This window comes from Lichenostomus cassidix, chromosome Z (assembly GCF_008360975.1).
Source record: "Lichenostomus cassidix isolate B80296 chromosome Z, HeHo_3.0, whole genome shotgun sequence".
Lineage (NCBI taxonomy): Eukaryota > Metazoa > Chordata > Aves > Passeriformes > Meliphagidae > Lichenostomus > Lichenostomus cassidix.
Window position 1 is genome coordinate 60,894,511 of NC_139511.1, and position 18,620 is coordinate 60,913,130.

Here is an 18,620-nt window from a genome sequence, read left to right on the forward strand (position 1 = left end):
TACAAAACTTATAATCTAAATACAGTTTGGACTTTCTGCTGACTTTACAAGCAGATGTCTTGTGGAAAACATATTTATTCAGAATTTAAAGTCCCAAGGAACAAGCATTCATACATGCTTTGCAGTAAAGTAGCAGTGACTCTGAGGGACTGTGCTTTACCTGTTTTAGTTTTGCTTGATTTGTGGTGAGTCTTTTTTTTTTTTCCTGTGAGGTAGCTGTCAGCTCCAGATGTACTGTCAGCTTGTGAAAACAGTATATTTTACTTGTGGATAAGAAGCATACCAAATCATTGTATTAAAAAAAAAAAAGTCAGGAACTAGAAATTGTGTATATATAAAGCAGCACAGGTCAAGTTTGCAATACAAGTTTTTTCCTCCACTGAAAATACTGAAAAATCATGAAGTAAGACTTTTGTCCAAAGTGGTGGAGAAGTTTATAGTCTGTACCTATGAACCTTGTAAGTGCTTTAAGTCTTCACTGCAGTACAGAAAAATTGTTTTTAACTCTGTCCTGATGCATAATCTGTCCGTTAAATGCTTTAGTCTTTCCTACTTGTCTCAAATCTCACAGAACTTCAATATAAACTAATGAAAATGAGAGAGGAAAAGAAAGCAGCAGGTTTCTCAGTGTCAGAATCCCCTCATCTGCTGCTTGTCTGCCCATTCATAATTGCCCATTGTTCTGTGTATGATAGAGATGAATCATGAGAGGTTTAAAAGATTATTTACCTCAATTTTCACATTTACAGATTTCAAATGCACTATGTGAAAGTGTTTCTCATCTACAGGTTTCCAAACAATGCCTTGCAAATACACAACCTTTTAAAAAGATGTATTTTCTCAATGATCAAATGGTAAATCAGTGAAGGCATAGAAGCATGGAAAGCAAAATTTGGGGGAGATGTGAAGCAAGCTTCTTTAGCACTCGTTCTGAAAATAAAGACACTTCACATTTGAACTTGAGCATGAGACCCAAGTTTTGCAGATCATTGAAAGTATGTGCACTATTTCCCACTCTTGAAAAATTAATTACGATTTAACAAAAATCTTAGTGTATGAAAAATCACACTTTGTTTAAACTAATTTCAAAACTGGCTGCAAGAGTTGCTGCTTTGCATGTGCTTTGCTGTTGAGTGACTTGCATATTCAGAAATGAAGTAAGCTTATTAGTAATTTCCTTTCAAATCTGCAAGGAAGTTCTTGCTACTGGCCTTTTTTCGGAAAACATGTTAAGATCACTGGGTTTTAACTGTTGGGTTTTAGAATAATTGTAGCACTACAGAGAGAAGCAAGACTGGCCCAGCTACATCAGGTACCACAGGTATCACAAGTTGCACATAGCTGGGATTTTTTTTTTTCAATAGAACAATCCATTGTGGCACCGAGTGTTAGTGACACTCGGTCTGGTTTGTAGTAGTAATTTTATTTCTCTCTAGGCCAGTACTTCCTTGTCATGTTCTGCCTCTCCTTCCTACTGCACAGAACTCGTTCAATTAGTGACAGCTCAAGTTTGCAACTTCTGTCTGACTGAATTATAGTTCTAATCATCCAGTTTATGCCTGTGGATCAACACTTGATACAGGAGTAGGAAATTACATTCTGGCCAAAAGTCAGGGAAGATACTATACTGTTTGTACCCTGAATTGCTGATTTGCCACCTCTGCTTCAGCCTGTGTGACTTACTTCCACAGTTCCTATGCTTAGGGCTCCAACCATAGCAGTGAAATTGCCAGCAAAATACAATGCATCATCCCTAAATAATAAAAATTAATATTCATAACTCATTCATAATCCCAATATATACTTTGAAACTTGCTTCAAGCAAGTGCTGCACAGAATACTACTCATTAAAGAGCGGTATTGCAAATGGAACCAGGTTATTTTGATGCATGGTTGTGCCAGCAGCCACTTGAATGGGTGTTGATCTACTCTCTGCTGAGACAACAGCTGTTGAGGATGGAAAGTTGTACTGTATGGACTTAGTCCATGCTTGCACTGATCTGAGAAACCTGTATTTCCCTAAGCAGGTAAGGGATGATTGTAACAGCTAAGAGAGACCATATGATCTAGTGTGGATCTTCAACTGCATTTGCTAAGTGCTTGGAGTAGGGTCACTTAGCTGTGAACTGTCAATCCACTTAAAACAGCTTTGACTAAACTGTAAGTATTGGAGGGTGGTGGAGGGTGTATATAGTCTTCAAAAAAAGGCAACTAGGCTTAATTTTAAAATTGTCCTGTGGCATCTTGGTCTTGTCTATTCAGAGAGGGTTTCTACTACCCAGTTCCACATACAGAGCTCTGTGTTGGATGGGCCTGCCGTGAATGAAAGGGTTAATGAAAAGGAGCCATCACTAGAGAATTATTTGTCTGTAGTCTGTCTGCGGGCTATGTTGTTGACAGGCAGTCTGCCTTCTGGTTTTCCAGAGGTGCTGCAGTGGGGAGGTGAGTGACTGCCCAGTTGCGGAGCCATGGGCTTGCTGGATAGGGATGCTGGAGAAGCAGTTCTGTGGAGAGTCCTCTCTGCACGGGCACCTGGTGAACAAGGTGTGTCTTGGAGAAGCACAGTTACAGGTATATGGGGGAGGAGGGGATGGGGGGCGGTTTAGGCCTTTGTTCTGCTAACTTTCATTTCTGGAGCAGAAAAAATTTCTGCTCGTTTCCAGCAAATAAAAACTTTTTTTAAAAAAGTACAAATATACCGCGTGCCCTTCCGTCACGCTTATTTTACGGATGGGAGCGAGTAGGAAGGTGCAGTTACCTCACCGACGTACAGAGCTCGGCGGCAGCTCAGGAAAACATCCCGAGGGAGCTAGGGCGGAGCTCGACAGCCGTTCGGTCGAGGTTCGGCAGGGGTTCGGGCGGAGCTGGGCAGCAGTTCGGGCGGAGCTGAGCAGCAGTTCGGGCGGAGCTGGGCAGCAGTTCGGGCGGAGCTGGGCAGCAGTTCGGGCGGAGCTGAGCAGCAGTTCGGGCGGAGCTGGGCAGCAGTTCGGGCGGAGCTGAGCAGCAGTTCGGGCGGAGCTGGGCAGCAGTTCGGGCGGAGCTCAGCCGGAGCTGGGCAGCAGTTCGGGCGGAGCTGGGCAGCAGTTCGGGCGGAGCTCGGCAGCAGTTTGGGCGGAGCTCGGGCGGAGCTGGGCAGCAGTTTGGGCGGAGCTGGGCAGCAGTTCGGGCGGAGCTGGGCAGCAGTTTGGCGGAGCTCGGGCGGAGCTGGGCAGCAGTTCGGGCGGAGCTCGGGCAGCAGTTCGGGCGGAGCTCGGGCGGAGCTGGGCAGCCGTTTGGGCGGAGCTGGGCAGCAGTTCGGGCGGAGCTGGGCAGCAGTTCGGGCGGAGCTCGGCCGGAGCTGGGCAGCAGTTCGGACGGAGCTGGGCAGCAGTTCGGGCGGAGCTCAGCCGGAGCTGGGCAGCAGTTTGGGCGGAGCTGGGCAGCAGTTCGGGCGGAGCTCGGCCGGAGCTGGGCAGCAGTTTGGGCGGAGCTCGGGCAGCCGTTCGGGCGGAGCTCGGGCGCTCGCCCCACCCCTCGGTTCCCGCCGTGTAGCGGCGCGGCTGATTCAGTCGCCTCGACCTGAGCACGGCCCGTAGTTCTAGCTCGGCCTGCGTTGCGATGGAGGCGGAAAGGCTAATGGTGCTGTTCGGGGACGACTCTGTGGAGGTGCACTACGCGGGAGGGTCCCGCTTGCTGCTGTCTCCTTGCGGCTCCGAGTATCTGTACGAAGCGGCGCTCCCCGCGGATGCCCACCCGCTCCAGCCGGCAGAGACCACCCGCCAGCGGGTCGCCTTCGCCGTCAGTGCCTACCGGGTATGCGGCGGCAGTGCCTTTGGGGACGGGAGCGCTTCCCTCGTCCCTGCGCTGTCCCGGGAGTGTCCCTCGGGCAGTGCCAGCGCTACCTCCCTGCGCGGGAACGGGGCGGCCCGGGGGATCGCGGCACCGACACGAGTTCTTGTTCTCTCTGTGAAAAAAGGAGGGGCTTTCGTAGCCTCAGGCCCACAAAATATCAGTATGAAATCAGCTGAAAAATTTTCACTGCATGTAAAAACTCGTAACAGGGTTTGTTTCTCTCTGCACTTCAACAGGAACAACTTCTGCGAGCTCTAGATTTCCGGAACGCGTTTTCTTCTCGCCCTTACTTGCCTTCACGTATTATACCTCGAGAAAGAAAAAAGGTGGGAGTTACACGTGTAATGCTTTTGTAAAACAAACTTCTCTACCGGTCTTAATATAATTTCACATGTGTGTGTGTGAGTACAGGCTGTGGAGATCTGTCGGGCGCAGTTTGGCTCACAGAGCTGTCACCTTTCTTAAATTACTGCCATTTTAAATTACAGTTTTAATTGTTACTTAGCCCTCTATTTGTGCATTTTCTTTGTAGCCAAACATTAAGTGGATTTATTTCTGGTAAGACTAAAACCTAGGATTTTGTACACGTTGCATTTTGGCAGTAGAAATGTTTCCAGGAGGTCACACTGCATGGAATAGGATGGTGTTTTCTGTGACGCTGTCAGATCTCCCCACTGAAGTACCCGTGTGGAAATCCTACTGGGGTCTGTGAGAGGAATGGGGCAAAGTGTCTCTGTGGGAGCAGCTTTTCCCGGTCAGACTGAACATCCATCCAGAGACCAGTTTACCATTTCTGGAAGCTTTGCTCCTCATCAGTATCCCTCTGGATGTTCCCACCAAATATGAATGTTTGCACAGCATGGTGGGACTCTTAAGACACCTGATTAATCAGGCAAGTTTTAAAGCTTTTAGACTGACCCTTCATTTGTAACACACTTCATGCTGATGTTGAGTTGCCTAAAGCACAGTCACTCAGTATCAATATATACTTAATAAAAAGACATCAGTGCATCAGTCCTTACCAGTTATGCATTCCCTGCGAAGTACAGCAGCAAACAGCTGATGCTCTGTTCTTAGCACTAGTGAGTAACTTCCACCTCCTCTCAGGCCAGGACCTTGCTCTTTTGGAGGCTGGCTGGGTTTCTACACTGTGTTTAACTTACAGCATCTCTTGTGACTACCTGCTTAAGGATGCTGAAGGGTAACTTTCTTAGGCCACAGCAAGCACCTTACTATGTTGGTTAGCTTCTTTCTTTTTTGTTGTTTTGGTTTTTTCCCCCTCGGTTTGAGAAAAACTCCTGCTTTTCTTAAAGCCAAAATGGTATTTTTATAAGTCTCAAGATTGTCCTCCAGCAATTTACTGTCACTTTATTGTTCTGTGGCCTGTTATCAACCAGTGCCCATGTTTTCAAACCCTTTACTGTTTCCCTCACTTCAGCAGTCCACCATAATAAAGTAACAGTTATTAAGCTTCAGTTCTCATAACAAGTTATTAATGAGCCTGACAAGCCACCCTGGGGCCTTGTTTAGTTAACCTAAGGCCTGAGGCCTGTTGCTGCCAGGCACAATGACAAAAACACACAGACTGCATTACTTGCCCTATGCTCGAGTTCAAAACAACCCATTCCTGTGGTGTGCTTAGGCTCTCCTTTGGCCACTCCAACAATGCTCATCTCTAGAAAGCTCCATGAGGGTCATCGTGTCAGTGGTGTGGCCCGTTCAGAACTGCAGCTAGTATTCAAAATGCAGGTTAACTGTGAATATATATTCAGTGGTATTACAATATGTTCAGTTTGTTCCTTTCCTAGAATTTTCAAACATTTAATACACTGATTAAACTGCTGGTGAGTTTTGAGTATGTTTTCAAGGGAGTGAGAATTGCAACACCTGGTTGATGGCAGCTCAACTCAGAGCCCATCTTCATGTACAGAAAGTTAGGATTGTCTTTCCCCATTTAGATCACATTTTGTTTATCTCAACTGAAATTTTACGTGCAGCCTTGTTGTCTGGTATTGATTTTTTTTTAGTGTCCTTTTGAAATCCTTTATCAAATTCACTGGTAATTGGTATGGTATGACAAGATAGTTCAGCCATTCTCTCCCTTGTTTCTTAGGAAGCAGTTGGAAACACCAGTATGTGCAGTTTCTGGACAGTTGTGCCTGGTCAGTTGTCCATATACCTTTCTAATTTTTGACTGAATATTAAATTAAAATGTTATTGCTAGATAGAACTCTGTTAGTACAAGAGGAAGCAGATATGAAGATTAGATGTTTTGCTTTCTCTGAGTTTATACACACAGATAAATACAGAGCAATGCCATACATCACCTTGCAGGACTGAATTAATTTAAATGTAAATCCTCCATTGCAATTTCTGGAACGCAGGTCATTTTTATCTTGCTGCACATTCCAATCCTTTTTCTTCTATTAGATTCTGCTCAGTGATATCTTAGAAATTAAATGGCCTGACCCTGTGACAGCTGATCTGACAAGATGTTTAGATGACGGCAGTGTGAAGATCTCATCTGTAGATGGCTATGCTCACCTTTACTTGCCAGAATTGCAGCAAGAATTTACAGTGGAGTTCTTATGCAAAGTCAGCCAGTCATCTGCAGCATCCTCACGCTCTTCTGAAAAGAACAGCAACTATCAAACTTGTGATCAGTATGGAAAACCAAGTAAAAATTCCGCTGCAGAAATGTCATTGAAACAAACAAGAATAGAGAATAAGAATAAAAGTGGTTGTGCTGAAGGCAAATACAGGAAACCAGCCAAACTACAGGACCAAGGAGATGGAGAGGGAGATGGAGTCCCCTTGTTCTACACAAATTGTTCTTCTGAGTACACATGGGTTACACAGCGTTGGACTGTTTCCTGCTGCCCAGAAGAATGGAAATACCCTTTGTCCTTGGCACTAAAGTGCTACAACTCACATACTGTGAAGAATGTAATGAAGACATATGAGAAAAACAGTCATACAGCTGTTGAAGGTGATGTTTTAGCAGACCTTGAAACACATGAAACAGTTTCTTGTTTACCTATAGCTTTGCCACTCAGTTGCAGAGCCCCACATTTACACAGGTAATTTAAGTTGTTTACTTTGTAGTTGTTAACGTATGTTTTACAGTTCTCCAACTTGTAACTTCAATTTCTAGCAAAATAACTGTATCCTAGCTATTAAAAAAAAGTTTGAAATTACTATCATTTGGGGTTTTTTTAGGAACTTCTTGAAATGTGGTATTTGTAAAACCATCGGTCTGTAAGCTACTGTAATGAAGCTATAGTAATTAGTTCAGAGAAAAAAATTATTTTCTGACCTTCTGTATAAATATGTAAATGAAAAAGCATATACTGAAAAAGAACACCAGTTTTGCAACCCATTGGGTTGGGTTGTTTTTTTAAAGATAATACTTCTGAGGTGGGCCAGTGGCATATGCTGTCTGTCAGCATCACTAACAATTTGCAGGATTGAGAAGATTAATTTGGTAACTAATGTGGATAATTAAGGAACTGGAGGACTCTGAAAATACGCATCCCCTTTTCGTCGGAATAGGTGTGCATGCATTTCTTCTAGTTACAGAAATTATTAACAGCACACGCACACAAAAAAAAAAAAAAAAAAAAAAACCCAAACAACAACCAACATATTGACTTAGTGAGGCTTTTATTGCATTTTTTACAGGTGGACATTCTGTGACTTCTTTCAGAATGAAGATATGGAGCAGTATTCATTCCCTCAGCTAATTCAAGTTGTGTGGTGCAAGGGTGTTTTCTACAGGTGTGTAGGAGGTCATTTGTGTTATCTAGAAGACTTTATTGTATGGGAATTAAACTTTAGGGTGAAATGTCTCACTCTGTCCCTTTCTCACTCTTTGAGAAATGGAACATAATCTTCATGTCAGAATGTCTTTGTTTCTGCTGTTTGTGCATTGGACTTCACCTTTTCTAGCACAGTGTATTTTCAGGTCTGAATCTGAAATCATGTTTAAGTGATCTTCTTATCTGATTTCTTAAAGATTTACTGGACAGCTGGAGTTCCCACTGATTTCGCTAGCAATCATGGTACTTGGCTTCTTTGCAAATTACTTTTCTCCTTTTAGTGCTGAAGAATTCATAATTTAGAAATGTATGTCTTGGTGACCTGCATGATTTCACATGTTTCAGGTAGTTCACCTGGCAAGTCACCTTGTCCATATGGTTTACAAAAAACAAAACAAAACCAACCAACCAAACAAACCCAACCAACCAAAAAAAAAAAAAAAAAAACCAGGAAAAAACAAACAAAATGAACCAAAAAAACCCCAAAAACCAAAAAACAAACCCCTTTCAAATTGAAATTGCTACAACTGCTATAATCATCTAAATGTCTTAGATTAAAGCAGCACTGGTGTTTAAACCTTTACTATTTCTGCCAAGGGTTCTTCATTTTTCCTCAGTGTAATTCCTAAATTTTCATCTTGTCTATGCAAAATGTTTAGCACCACTTCAGAGCTTTTTTCTCAGAATCCTCATTTCTTTGGAGGGATGGTGAGTAGGCATTCTTAGTTTTATAAGTTCCACCTCTAGAGTCCAGGCATCTAACCACAGAGTTGCAAAATTGGGTCATTAAATTGGTTTTAGGCTCAAAGATACCTTATGATCACAAGTTAAAAAAACATTGATCTGCATGAAATACACACAGCTGCAGGGGAAATTAAGACCTTCAGATTTTTCAGGAATTGCTCAGTCTGACAATTTTTCAGGCAGGACTGCTCTATTAAGAAAGTTGATTTTTTCTTTTTAGGATCACCATGTTTTGTGGTCAGTGGAATGAGCAGCTCTTGAGAGGTGTTTACTTCAACACAAAAGAAATGCTTTCCTTATTTAAATCCCACCCCCATGCACATGTGCAAACAAAGAGCCTGGTAATGCTAATCTTCTGCATTAAAAGAAATTGGTACATTCTGCTGTTTGTGAAACAGTAGAAATTTTTCACATGTGAGTTGCTGAAAGTGTGTCTCTGCTTACTGCTTTCTTCAAGTGTACTAACGTGTTTGCTTGTCTAGTGACGCAGCATTTTAAATACTTGCAAAAAATCTTTTTATTTTTCCTAGATTTATCCATGGTAGGACAAACATCACAGAAATTTATCCTGGTGATGACTCATTTTTCAAGTCAGAGGGAGCATTTCTGGGAAAATACTTCGTACGTTATGAAATCAAAAAAGCAACGAAAAAGGTATAAAACTATTTACAAACTAAAACTACTTAAAAGTATGTTCCAAATTCCTTCAATTTAGCAGCGTCCGTAAGACATTTAGCTATGCAGTGTGTAGTGAAGTCCCTACATTGGTAATTACTATAATGCCTGAATCAAGCCATCAGTCATACAAAAAGATGAGATTATTCTTTCTGTTTCAGAAGGTGTTTTTGTAAATTTTACACAACAAGAAAAATCTTCCTCATTGTAACATTTTAGCAAGCTCAAAAGCAAGATTCTACAACAACCATTTCTTCCTGATTTAGAAGTTTAGTCTTTAAGCTAATATATTGGCTAGAGTTTAATCTCTCTGTACTTGGAAATGTTTTCTACTGTATGGAAAGAGAACCTAGAAGAATAGACAGGTTTTGTTCTGGCTTTGCCACAGACCAGCTGTTCAGTGCTGGAGAAAGGATTTTGCCTCTCTGTGTCTGTCTGTTACATTCCCCCCAGAGTAGAGCTCCTCTCAAGTGCTAATGCAGCACCTTGTATTTTTAAAGCAGAGTTAAGGATCAGATTTTTACTCTTGGAATCCAGCCTTTAATTTGTAGTCGAACATTGTCACCCAGTACTATAGTCTTTTCTCTGACAAGATCTTCCCAGTTCTTACTGAGTGCAAAGAAACTGAATATTTGAATATTTCTTCACACAGACGTAGGCTTAAGGATTCACTTTTCAATGAGATATTTGTCTGTGTTCTGTGTCAGATTTAAATGTGATTATAGTTGGTTTCTGGGAGGTTAAAAATTTCATAACTTTCAAGCTCTTAATGCTGTTTCCATGCTACAGTACCTGTAATGAACTCACATCTTCTTTCTGCTCTTTACTGCAGGTGGAAGAAAAGATGTATTCAGTGAACAGCCTGCCTCCAGATGTGCCCGGAAATCCATACTCTATATCATCCATTATTACTCAGGCAACCAAGTAACTTTACCTTTGTTACAATAATTCCGATGACATAGATAGGACTGGAGTTAAAATTACACATAACACTTACTGTTACATTAAGTATAAGAATTAAAGGAAGTTATATTAGCACTGAAGATATATGTAAAATTACTAAACAAATGTTGCAAGTGCTTAGAAGAAATAGTAAGAATGAAATGCTTAATATTTTTGTTCTTTTTTTTCCTTCTCAGAATACTTCAGTATTGCTGCAAAACAAAACTGTCATTAAGTCATAACTACTATCTCTGCTGCTGGAAAGTGGTATGTAGCTGAAAATTTATATCTCTTGGAGGGCTATAAGGAAGATTGTGGCTATAGGGAATAGGATTTAATCTAGAGGGAAGAGTGTGAAGTGTATCCACACAGATCAGAAGGCAGATAATTGGGAACCAAAAGCATGCATTTAAAAGTTATATTTAAGAAGTAATTGCATGATGAAGAGAGCTGCTTGTGATCTGGAAAAACAGTTGAATTAAAAATCTGGAACAGATACAAACAGTTTTAATGATGTGAGTAACCTTTCCTCAAGGTTTTAATGTATTTGCTTGGTTCTAGGTACCTGAAACAGACGGACGAGAAATGTTGCCAGTTTTGCTGTATGAAAAGGTTATTCCCAGCATAGGAAGACTCATTGTGTACTCAGATTATAAAGTTCATGCTGTTTTTTGTGATGGGATGACCCTCACTATGGTTTGGGATTTCAGCTCTTCCTGTAGTGAGATCCAGGTAACTTGTGACTTAGAGGAAGGACTAGTCCTAAAACTTTCCATGAAAAAGTGATACTAGGAAACTAATGAGGATATAAAACAAAAATTCTGATGCTTATAAAATAGAAAACCAAAAAAGAATTGAAGATTCTCTGGGTGTGGAGACATTTTTACACACTTTTGGAAATAATTTATTCTTGAATAGCACAAAGCAAGAGTTGGAGCTTTGCTAGGTGTTTTTCCCCTGCATTTGTCATAGCAGACTGTACCAGATTCTATCCCTAGCAAACCACAGACTCTTAAGTGTTTGAAGTGGATTGTTCATAGATACTTAATTCCTAAATTGGCATATTATACTTGCTTTTTTTTTCTTTTGATTGCAGCAGAAAATTAATATTTGGTTGGTTTTTTTCTTCTAAGATAAATGAAGATGTAGGCTGGTGTAAGTTAACTACTCCTGATGGGCTACAGCAGCTAATACAAATTAATCATCCTGGAGTCTATGAAAGGTATAAGCAATTTAAACAATTTAAATAAAAAATTATTCTCTATAAATTCTCTTATGTGGAGAAACAGTATTTACTGACAATATACTCATAGGGATGGACCAAACATGTAATGATAAAAGCTCCATCTTACTTCTGGCAAAGATTCAAGACCTGTGTGACTCACAGGCACTGCATGCTGTGATTCCATTATTACTGTTACAGCGATGTCTTTTTAGAAAAATAACTAGAGCTCCATGTTGGCATTTACTTCAGTGGATTAAAAAACACCCAAAAGCATCTGTCCTATATAGAGCTGATACACAGAACTGAACAGCACTTTATCCAATTTTTGCATTATTATAGATACTGACCTCTGCCTGCAGATTGCTTTTTCTAATCTGCTTGCTCTAATTACAGACTCATTATGAGAATCATCGGAAGTTTACTGTGCTGCATTTTAGCAAGCAGATATTCACAAAAAAATTAACACTTGTACACCATTCATTAAAAATCATACAGCTTTGTTAAAATTTTCTCTAACTGTATAGATCTGAATATGAAGAAGATTCTGGATAAAAAGTGGGAATCAAAAAATGGCAAGGCAAGCTAGAGAAAAAGCTAGATTTTGAATCATAGCTTTTTCTTTCACATCCAGGTGTATTCTTTAATGACAGGTTGTTTTCTTGAATTAATAGAGTCTCTCATATAAATAGCTATTTTTTTTTAAATTTTCATATTAACATAGGTACATCAGAACAGCAATAGAATGGTGCAGAAGTTTGAATGAAAGGAATGAGATTGCTGAATCTACTGCCCACTCTGTACCTGAAGAAAATTGGTATTCATTTTTATCCTAAATAATTTACTATAAATAGTGATGAGAAAAAAATTCAAAAATATTATAAACTGTGAATTTTGTAGCTTTTCCTAATGGTCAAAATGAAAATTTATCTTAAAAGGGCGTTTATTTTGTGTATGGTTTCATATTTTTCTTTCAGTGTTTAAAATGTTTGGTGAGTTTCAGGTGAAGATTGTTTCATTGAGCTTTGCCTGTCGTACTTAAAAATGAGAATTATGGTGACTTTGTCAAAGGACAATTAATGTTACAAAGATAGCATTTTCCAAGGCAGAAAAGAGAAACCAGACCAAGAAAGATGCATTTTAACAGAACATGAAGTAGTCCAAAAACAGTACTTTGAACTGCTTAATGACACTTGTATCTCTTGCTGATGTATATGTCCTTTTTAATACATGCTACTGACCAAAAATCTACTGACATCATCTGCAAACATATTGGGATATTAAAAATGTGCTAACTGAAATCAATTACAGTTGCACTTGTTATTAAAATTGTAGCAGATTCAGCTGATACATTTTATAGCTGATGAAATGAAAATGCTATCTATATTTATACATACTTACAGCAAAGAGACTATTCTTAGAGCAGAGACCCGATTTTTGGAAACACAAATGATTGACAAATGTCAGCTATTGATTAGCAGTATCAAAGACAGAAAAAAGCTGTTTTTTCACTTGGATTTTGCTAATCTAATTTTCAGTATTGCTGGAAAATGTTAAAAATTAAAATCTGAAGTAGAACATACCTTTAGAACCTTTTATGATATGAAATAATTTAATAACCTTTATTTTCTTGGACAGGTCTGCTGATGCAGAGCTTGAAAAAATACAGAGATTTAATTGTATCCTTTTAAAAGCTGTGCAGATTTTTTTCACTTTTATATTCTGCCATTCATCTGCATGTTCAAATCTGCACTTTAGTCATCAAAGGCTCTCTATCCTGATCTTACCTTCTTTTATGCCTCACTTCTTAAAATGACCTCTTTTTCTTACTTACCACTTTTGTTTTATCATTTTGGTTTTATACCTTGTGATAAAGATAAAAAACCAAACAAAAACAGTGTCAAAGTACAAAACTGAAATGAAAAGTTACCAGAAAATGAAGCCCTTTAATGTGTATTGCATCAGTTTTGCTAAGAGTCATCTGCTGATGTTCTTGAAAGGGGAATAACACAGTTGCCTTTGGGCTTGTTGTTTCAGTACAGTATCTTTCTGTTTATCAGCTACCTTAGTATGTTCTATTGTGTTCAGCCAGCTCAAAATGTGCACTGTGCTGAATCTGCTTAAAGCCAGTATTCAATTCTATTAGTATGAAAAGTGCATGCTGTTAAATGCAGTGCAACATCAGTTTTCTTTTCAAAATAAAGAGAAATTGAAGATTTTTTTTTTTTATAAATTGAAGCCTAAAAGACATTTTTCTATAAATGTTGTACACATTTTAAGTAATACACTCTTTCTTTTTTTAGCTGTATATAATTACCACGCTGCCAAATGTGAGATTTAGCAAGACAGAATGATGAACGCAAACGTAGAGACTAATTTTTCTTTAGGAGGAAGAATTGGAAATTTTTTCTTAACAAAGTAACACTAGTTTTATTAGACAATAGCAACATTCTGAAAAGGACATCTGCCGCAAAATCCAATCCATCTGGTACCACTGTCAGAAAAAACAAAAACGGGAGTGAGACGGAAGAACTCAGTGAAGGTTGCATCTTGGAGGCTTTGGAAAAAACTTCTAAAGTAATCCAGGACATTGAATCTCTGCTTGCTGCTTCTGGGAAGTGAAGATCATCACCCCGGGCATAGGAAGCCCTGTGCTCTGTGTTTTCATAGGAACTGTCCCAGCTGTGTCTGAGGAGGCTCTGATGGGAGAGAGCACTGGAGCCTGAACCTAGAGGGATAAATTGCCAGAACATTCCCAGTAAATTCTGTCAGGTGCCAGTGTAATATCAAAAATAACGCCAGTATATTTGGTATAGGCTATGAGAAGAGCTGAGATAATAGAGCACTGCTGTATAAACACACCCGGCTTGACCTGACAGTGCTGCTTTTAAATGTGTGAATGTTCGAGTCGGTTTGATTGATGTATCCCTGCTGAAGTGACCAGGGTAGAGATGGAAGGTTTTAACTGTAAAAATGCGGTTTATTCAGATGCTTACACCAAAAAGTCTAATTAAAAATAAAACGTTTCCCAAATGCTTTCTTTCGTGCTCTTTTTTAGTAAACAATTATTAATTTCAGGGCAGAAGACACTTTTCTGCTGTGTGGTCCGTCAGTGCCTCACCATTAGTCATCAGACCACCATTAGTGGTCACCTTTAGTGACCAAACACTGAACTCCCATCTCCAATTTCCCTCCCAGCACTGGGAGGACGCAAAGCGCCAACAAGCTAATGTTATAGTTAATCCTCCCAGAAAGGTTTCTCCCTCACAGCCGAGCGGCACGGCCGCGCCGGGCGGGATGGGAGGAGACGAGGCGGGCCCGAGTCCCAGGCTGCTCCGCGGCCACGCATGCTTCCTAGCCGGCTCCTTATCGCGCTTCCTGCCGGCTCCGTGGGGCTCCGCAGCCGCTCCGGCCGGGATCGGGGCGGCTCGCCCATGGGCTGAGGGGCGGATGGCGGCGGCCGCTCTCCAGGTGAGCTCCGGGGCGGGGCAGGGCAGGGCAGGGCGGCGGCACCCTCACCCCTCACCCCTCACCCCGCCAGGCCCCGCACCTCCCCTCACGCCTCCCCTCACGCTCCTGCTGATCCCGGCTTGCCAGCTTGATTTCCTGCTCCTTTTAATTTACTTTGCTCTTCAGTGTCTTGGTGAAATCCTTCCGCTTCCTTCTGGGCGTCTCCAACTCGAAAAATGCCTTATAATTATGTGACCCAAAGATATTTGGATGATCACCACAATAATGCGTTATAATTATCTGACCCAAAAAGGCTGTCACTAACAGTTCTTCACAGATCGTCGTAGGCTGGGATCTCCTTTTCCATGAGATCGTATGCTAAAGGTTTGAGCTGGTGGCTTAATTCTGCTTCGTGCGGTTTTAATATGAATGCTAAAGGTTTGGCTGGTGTCTTAATTCTGCCTCATGCAGCTTTAACATAAATTAGCATCCAATGTCAATAATGAGGGGTTTAGGAGATTATAGGCTTGTAAGGGACTACAGTCTTTTGACTTCTTGTGTAAAACTAATAATTCTATTACTTGGCAAGGTGGTGTTCGGTTGGACTTGATCATCTCAGATATTTTGTCCACCCTAATCGATTCTTTGATTCTGTAACTTTATGCATTAAATTCCTGTATGTTTTCGCATACCTGATAATGGCTTGCAAAACCGGGGCAAAAATTATGGAGAGCAATGTTTCTAAGTGGTCATTTTAGCTGTTGGATTTTTTTTTTTGCTCATACACCATGGCCTCGTGTCAGCTGCTTTCCTGAATGCATATTTAGTTTTGATCTAAATATCTTCTTGTGTCAGTAATTTAAAGTGTTAACTCTGTGTTCGTTAAAATTATCTTGGTAATTTGCTTTAATTAAATAAAGCATATCCAAAAAAATGCACTTTGAGACTATAGTCAGAGATATGTTTAGTGCTTTATCTCGTGTAAAAATGACACTATCAGCTGTTGTGTTTTTTGTAAAATGAACCTGAAACTTTCCTTCAGCATGTTACTTAGACTGACCACACAGAGGTTTTTAAGCATTCTTGTCTGAATTATTCCCCACTTTTCTGTTTCAACAAGAATGTAAGTTCCACGACTTCTTTCTGACATTTATATGCTGGGAAAACTATTACACTTTGTGATATTTTTGGAACCAGCCTGGAATGCATCATTTTTCGGGGAAAAGTTTCAAGTTTTACATTAAAATTTATAATTTCAGAGATGATATTGGTTGAACAGAGTTTTGTTTTCTCTAGTCTGATTTCACTCTTGATCTGCACAATATTTCTAGGTAATGCTGTTGTGCCTGGGAATGAGTTGATTTTTACACAGGCAGCACTCATTTCTTTCTAAAAAGGTGGCTGAGACAGGCTGTTTAAAAACAACAGTTGGACATGGCTCTTGACTGCCATCAGCCCAAAGCCAGTTTTGCATCCTGTCCTTCATTCTGCCTCAAAGAACACATTTTAATACTACGCATAGCAAAGCAGTGTAAGCCTAACACAGAATTGACATAGACCTCTGTTGCTATATGAATTTCTAGATCTCTCTTTATCTATTCCAAGATCACTAAGTGGTGCGGTGGAATCAACAAAAGAGATCCCTGAATGGACTCATAAATGTTTCATTAGGTGGGAATCTTTCAGGCACAAGAAGAAATCTGTAACAATGGATTGCTCTGTCTGTTGAAGTGCAGTTACTTGGAAGACTGGAACTGCTCTTTTCAGACTTTTTGACTTTTGATTCTATTGTCTTCTAGTTATTGTCGTGTTCTGGTTTTATTTCTGCTCTTCTCTTGTTTTACGGTCTTTTTCTTCCTTTCTTTTATGGAGCTTTAGAGCTCTAGCTGAAGTTGCTTTTAGCTCAGTTATATTTGTTTACAAATTAATACATGTTTATTCTTTCTTGGTATTTTTATGGTTGTTCATATTTCGTGTATGCAGTTTTGCGTAGTATCAGTGCTTACTGGCGCCTGGTTTGTTTTTATTTAGGATGGAACAAAAGGTGTTTGGTATTTCCTGCAATGGACTGGGCAGAGTGGATTCAGAAAGCACAGAGGCTCAACACTGAGGCATAGACCACATTTCCTACTGGAATGAGGCACTTGTGATGGAAAAAAATATGTTCTCCTAGTCCCAGGGAAATTTTGATTCTGAGTACTGGTGTGCTTTTTAAAGGTATGTTGCTACATCAACTCTTCACAGATTGGATTTTTACACAGCTTTTATGGGAATTTTAAATGAAATCCAATCTGACATGGTGGCTATATAGAATAAACATTTGTTAGAAGATCACAATTTTTTCCTTAAAATGGAATTCAGCATTCAGCAATGTCCTGCGTACTGTAAGGTCACCCACCAGAAAATGGCACTTACATTGTTTCGGGAAATCTGTGTCTACACATTCATTCAGAAGAGGCATAGGCATAGTTAACAGACTCTTAACTTGACCCACTTTTTTCATCTCTGTGCAAAGTCCATGTATTATTCATGCTTTCTTCTCTTTCACTTTTTTTTAATGTTTTCCAAATAAATTATTCAGTGGGCTTTTTTTCTTTTTCTACATAGATGTCAGTAGTTCTGTCTTGTGGATAATTCTACAATGAGCAGGCATTTTGTACTAGTTTGAAAACAAACCAGTGAGAGATCACAAATCAGGATTAAAATTTAATAGGAAAATTAACAATAAGTGAAATAATACAAGGAAAAGCACTAACAAAGTCAGATACAACGTGGCACCCAGTTAGGGTGGTGGTAGCAGTCCAACTGAAGTAGTTTAGTTGAAGCAGTGATCCTGTGAAGGTCTGGTCTCCAGCTGAAGGGCCAGAAGTAGCTCTTGTCCCTTGGGAACCCAGTACACAGGGCTATCTAGGTGCTTCCAAGGCCAGGTTATATCCAGGTGGGAATGCTTGGCTCCTCCCTCCTGGGCAGAGCATCTCACAATAGGATAATTCCATGAGTCATGTGGTGGGTCCTTGATGGCCCATTGTCTGTTATCAGGGATGGGTCATTAGCAGGTGATAACAGCTAATGGCCCACAGCTGGTGGTAATAGAATACTAAATACATCTGTATTGTAACCTAGGACACATGTAAATAATCTGGAAGAAACATTTCTATCTTGTGAGACTTATAATCAATAATATGTTTAAAATCATAATTATGTGTCAGCTTTGTTCCTTGTTTTCAAAGGAAATCTAATACACTCAAAAAGTCCCTTCAGAATAAAAAAATTACCAAATAAAGAAGGGTTGTCAGGATTTAATGTATTGCACAAAAAATGGTGAACTCATGGGAAGAATCCATTTTTAGACAGGATATAGTCTTTAAAACTGTGGTCTGTCCATACAGCTCTCCAAAAAGACTAGCATAACAGTTGGGACAGTTAGAATTTTTCTTGCAAAAAGAGGAGTTACAAAGGTAATGTGGCAGACAATAGATAAGTCCTAAAACTAACAGCAGAGTTTTCTGTCGGGGTACATGCTGAGAAAAAGCTTAGGTAGTTTTGTAAGGAGGTAGTTTTGCTTATTTTGCTTGACTAAATTGTTGTTGTCTTTGTGTTTATTATAAATAGTGAAGATATTTGAGTGGGTTTGGTTTTCTTAGGGCTTATTCTACTTTCCAGTCTCCAAACTAAACACGGGGTTCCTCAGGAAAGAGTACCAGGGAAATAATACATATGTTGGCAAAGGATGAAAACTAAATAGCAGATTGGGTTATAAGGTTTAAAACTCTGTTTTAACAGTTGTTGTATAGAGTGATCTGGAATTTTGAGCATCAGTCCTAAGAATCCTCCAAACTGAAACTTCTTTTGTTGTTGCAATGTATCGGATTAAATCCAATCCAAATAAATCCAAGATATTGGATTAAATAATGTACTTAAGACCAGAAGGAATCTTG

General features: G+C 40.0%; 1 protein-coding gene and 1 long non-coding RNA gene across 2 annotated transcripts; one reads left to right on the forward strand and one right to left on the reverse strand.

Annotated features, from left to right (window-relative positions):
- Positions 1–1,421: 1,421 nt before the first annotated feature.
- On the reverse strand, positions 1,422–3,053 carry LOC146425025 (uncharacterized). The gene is made up of 2 exons (XR_014846696.1): positions 2,759–3,053; positions 1,422–2,532 (listed from the first exon to the last, which is right to left on the reverse strand). It is a non-coding gene; the product is annotated as an uncharacterized LOC146425025 (long non-coding RNA).
- CZH5orf34 (chromosome Z C5orf34 homolog) lies at positions 3,034–14,268 on the forward strand. Its single transcript, XM_085041960.1, has 13 exons — positions 3,034–3,105; positions 3,470–3,792; positions 4,068–4,157; positions 6,262–6,911; positions 7,513–7,608; positions 8,924–9,047; positions 9,901–9,992; positions 10,208–10,277; positions 10,572–10,742; positions 11,144–11,232; positions 11,957–12,049; positions 12,871–12,911; positions 13,661–14,268. Exons 2-13 carry the CDS (start codon positions 3,598–3,600, stop codon positions 13,852–13,854), a joined length of 1,905 nt encoding a protein of 634 aa, XP_084898086.1. The 5' UTR covers positions 3,034–3,105; positions 3,470–3,597; the 3' UTR covers positions 13,855–14,268.
- The last annotated feature ends 4,352 nt before the right edge of the window (positions 14,269–18,620 follow it).